Source organism: Rhynchophorus ferrugineus, unplaced genomic scaffold, assembly GCF_030347505.1.
Source record: "Rhynchophorus ferrugineus isolate W39M unplaced genomic scaffold, kcgeb_rfMv2 rfM7, whole genome shotgun sequence".
In the NCBI taxonomy this organism is placed as follows: domain Eukaryota; kingdom Metazoa; phylum Arthropoda; class Insecta; order Coleoptera; family Curculionidae; genus Rhynchophorus; species Rhynchophorus ferrugineus.
This window is the reverse complement of record NW_027472586.1, coordinates 19,055,479-19,059,624: the sequence shown is the minus strand read 5'-3', so window position 1 is coordinate 19,059,624 and position 4,146 is coordinate 19,055,479. Positions and strand designations below refer to the sequence as shown.

Here is a 4,146-nt window from a genome sequence, read left to right as displayed (position 1 = left end):
ATATTTCGTCACACCAGGTGTACCGAAAACTCATTACCATTTTTTTCGGAAAAAAATACTTAATTTTCGAGACAATGAAAAAGTTTATTTATTCAAATATTGGTCATTTGATTGTATATATGTTATTTTACCCATATTTCAGGCAATTTATGGATGCCATCCCAATAAAACTGTTTGTCCTTTGAGCAAAACCATTTATCATTGATGCGAACAGTTGATAGTCAGATGGGGCAAGGTCTGGAGAGTACGGCGGGTGCGATAATATGTCCCATCCAAGTGCTTTCAATGCTTCCTTGGCCGGTTTTACTTTACGAGACGGCAGACTATCATAGTGTAAAATAACGTTACCGCGTCTTCGGGTCCATTCTGGATATTTTTGGTTCAATGCATGGTTTAAATCGATAATTTGTTGTCGGTAGCGATCTCTATTAACTGTTCCACCAGGTTTCAATAGTTAGTAATACACCACGCCACTGTCGTCTCACCAAATATAAAGCATTGTCTTGCGACCAAAACAATTTGGCCTTGGAGTCGATCGGCCGGCCTCGACAAGTGATAACCATGATTGCGCTTAGGATTTTCAAAACAAAACCATTTTTCATCACCCGTCATTATTCTATGCAGAAATTACTTCCATCATACCTTTGAAGCAGCATTTCACAGACAATTTTTAAATATTCCATTTGTCTATCAAGCAATTGATGTGGCACTTGTTTGGGGATTGTTTCTTGGGTCACATTTAACGCTTCTGCTAATTGTTTAGCAGTTTTGGTATGGAGTGGGTCTTCATCCAGTAATTCTTGCAGATTCGCATCTTCAAACGTTTTTGGTCTACCAGAACCTTCTTTGTCTTGTACATCAAAATTACCACATTTCAATTTTCGAAACAACGTCTCACATATTTAAAGTATGCTCATCGTAAGATTATACAAGCAAACTATGACTTTCGGCGGCAATTTTTCTTTTGTTTAAATTAGTAATAATGTAAAACTAATAATAATGTAAAAGTAAGTAATAATGTATGCGCAAATGCGCATTTTTAGGCACTAAACTTGACATGTTGAAAGCGGTATAAATCTGTGACGGTATTATTTTCTCAATATATCTTATATATAAAAATGAATCGCAAAATATGTTCCTAAGCGCATAACTCAACAACGCCTGGACCAATTTGGCCAAATCTTTTTTTAAAATGTTCGTTGAAGTTCAGGGATGGTTTTTACGGCGAGAAAAATTAGAATTATTGCTGGAAAAACCCTAAAAATAGCCCTTTTTGTTTGAATTTGTTTCGTGTATCAGTTGACAATTCATCTGTCATCTGTCAAAAGTCATCTGTAACAGACAACTTTTTTTTTTTTAATTTGATATGACTTGAACTCAAATCCTTTTAATCCGTACGAATTGTTTTATTTATTTAAAATTTTTTATTTGTTTAAAATTTAATTCAAATTTTAAATAAATAAAACAATTCGTACGGCTTAAAAGGATTTGAGTTCAAGTCATATCAAATTTAAAAAAAAAAGTTGTCTGTTACAGATGACTTTTGACAGATGACAGATGAATTGTCAAGTGATACACGAAACAAATTCGTATATCGTGTTTTGTGCAGAGTGTTTAGTTAGTTAGTGTTTGTTTAGTTCGTGATTAGTGAAAAAATAATTTATATTTGATATGCCTCCTATAAGACGAAGCAATTTAGGTAGAAGAACCAGAAATGCTATAAACCAAACTAATTACCGATCTAATCGTACTGCACAAGAACGTGACGACGGAAATGAACGTGAAAGAATTCGGATATCACAAAAGCGTGAACCGCGAGCGCGACATTCAACTAATAATCGCGCAAGTTTGAATCCAGCTGCTTTCAGTTACGATGTGTCAATTGACTACAGTAACTACCAATGTGTTGTTATTGGTTCTATGAACTTGGTTTGCTCACACTGTAAGGCATTAAAATACAAAAACGAAGCCAATGGATTGTGTTGCGCAAATGGTAAAGTGAAATTGATACGATTGGATCCACCACCAGAACCATTGTACTCATTGGTTTCAGGAATAGGAACAGATTCTATACACTTTTTGACACATATTCAACAATATAACAATTGCTTTCAAATGACTTCATTTGGGGCAACAAATGCAGTTCGGGAAAATTTTATGCCAACTTTCAAGGTATGTATTATAGCAGTTACTCATAATTATTTTAGCGAACAAAATTTTCTGTCACCAAAGTTAAGATGTGTTACTAATCTTCAATTTCTTAATCATTACGAAATATATCACTTAGTCATCATATTATATGGTGATTCAGTTTCAGTGACACTTTTATTATATTTTATATTTGATAGATATTAGTTAAAACTAAATATATACTTTTTAAGATCAAATATTATTTAAGTTTGATCATTGACAATCCATTAATTTATACCACACCATAATATTTTTTTTATTTACAGATACAAGGGCAAATATATCACAGAGCAGGTTCACTGTTACCAGTGTCAGATAGCGACAACAAATTCCTGCAAATTTATTTTATGGGCAATTCACCACAAGAAATTGATCTGCGTTGTGCACATAACAATTTAGTAAAAAGGTCTATTGTAGAACAATTACAAACTTTATTTCATCAACACAATCAATTGATTATATTGTTTAAAACTGCCCTGGATCTGATGCCATCCGATAATCACAAAATTGTAATCAGAGCTGATAAAACACCTGCAGGTCAACATACAAGACGTTTTAATGCACCAACTATTGATGAAGTTGCTATCGTTGTAGTTGGAGAAAACTTGGAATCCCGTGATATTGTTTTACATCGTCGGAATTTTCAATTACAACCTATAAAGGAAACACACCGCTCATATGATGCACTGCAATATCCCATTATATTTTGGCAAGGTGAAGATGGCTACGATTTATCAATAAAAATGATAAATCCCATTACAGGTAACTAAAATATTAGTTTAGCTATGGCGATAATATCTCAGTCACTATATTATGTATTTTAATTTTATATTTGAATGTTATTAAAACAAAATCTGTTTACAGGTTCTGAAACCAACAAAAAAGTCAGTTCAATGAACTATTATTCATACCGCCTAATGATTCGGGAAAATGCAGATAATCACATATTGAAATGTCGGCGATTATATCACAAATATGTTGATGACATGTATGTTAAAATTGAAACGGAGAGATTAACATTCATCAGGTTGAATCAAACCAAACTCCGATCTGAAGAGTATATTCACCTTTGAGATGCGATTAATACTGATGGAAATGCACAGAATGTCGGTCGGATGACTATTCTTCCAGCAACATACATCGGAAGCCCTCGGCATATGCACGAATATGCTCAAGATGCCATGTCGTATGTTCGTCATTATGGTACAGCAGATTTGTTCATCACATTTACATGCAATCCGCAATGATCGTCATGATATTACAGCCAGAGTCTTTAGACAAAAGTTGAAATCTTTAATGAATTTCATCGTAAAACATAATGTGTTTGGTGAGACACGCTGCTGGATGTATTCTGTGGAGTGGCAGAAACGAGGATTGCCACATGCACACATTTTGATTTGGTTGGTTGAAAAGATAAGGCCAAATGAAGTTGATGCAGTGATATCAGCTGAAATCCCTAATGTACAAGTAGATCCTGGATTGCATGAGGTAGTTATCAAAAACATGATACATGGTCCCTGTGGAACTCTTAATCAAAATTCACCGTGTATGATGGATGGTAAATGTTCAAAACGATATCCACGGACATTAATATCGGAAACAATTACTGGTAATGACGGTTATCCATTGTATCGTCGCAGATCGACAGCAGACAATGGAAAATCAATCATTGTCAAATTAAATCAACAAGATATTGAAATAGATAATCGTTGGATTGTTCCATATTCACCCATTTCATCAAAGACATTCAAAGCACACATCAACGTTGAATCTTGCCATTCAGTGAAATCGATTAAATACATTTGCAAATATGTAACCAAAGGGAGTGATATGGCTGTGATTGGAATTGGTGCAGGGAATTCTAATGATGAAGTTACCCAATACCAAATGGGCCGCTATGTCAGTAGTAATGAAGCAGTTTGGCGAATATTTTCTTTTCCTATTCATGAGAGACAC

General features: G+C 34.2%; 1 protein-coding gene and 1 long non-coding RNA gene across 2 annotated transcripts; both read left to right on the top strand.

The window, feature by feature from the left end:
• Window positions 1–1,564: 1,564 nt before the first annotated feature.
• On the top strand, window positions 1,565–1,775 carry LOC143199590 (uncharacterized). Its single transcript, XR_013006505.1, has 2 exons — window positions 1,565–1,621; window positions 1,700–1,775. It is a non-coding gene; the product is annotated as an uncharacterized LOC143199590 (long non-coding RNA).
• A 638-nt stretch (window positions 1,776–2,413) lies between these two features.
• On the top strand, window positions 2,414–3,370 carry LOC143199589 (uncharacterized). Its single transcript, XM_076409513.1, has 3 exons — window positions 2,414–2,727; window positions 2,785–2,952; window positions 3,055–3,370. Exons 1-3 carry the CDS (start codon window positions 2,538–2,540, stop codon window positions 3,261–3,263), a joined length of 567 nt encoding a protein of 188 aa, XP_076265628.1. The 5' UTR covers window positions 2,414–2,537; the 3' UTR covers window positions 3,264–3,370.
• Window positions 3,371–4,146: the final 776 nt, after the last annotated feature.

What these genes read in the sequence shown, in the direction of transcription:
- LOC143199589 (XM_076409513.1), top strand. Translation starts at nt 2,538, where the DNA reads ATGGGCAATTCACCACAAGAAATTGATCTGCGTTGTGCACATAACAAT. An exon ending in AGCTGATAAAACACCTGCAG is followed by an intron (nt 2,728 to 2,784) that starts GTCAACATACAA and finishes CTATCGTTGTAG; the next exon opens with TTGGAGAAAACTTGGAATCC. An exon ending in AATGATAAATCCCATTACAG is followed by an intron (nt 2,953 to 3,054) that starts GTAACTAAAATA and finishes ATCTGTTTACAG; the next exon opens with GTTCTGAAACCAACAAAAAA.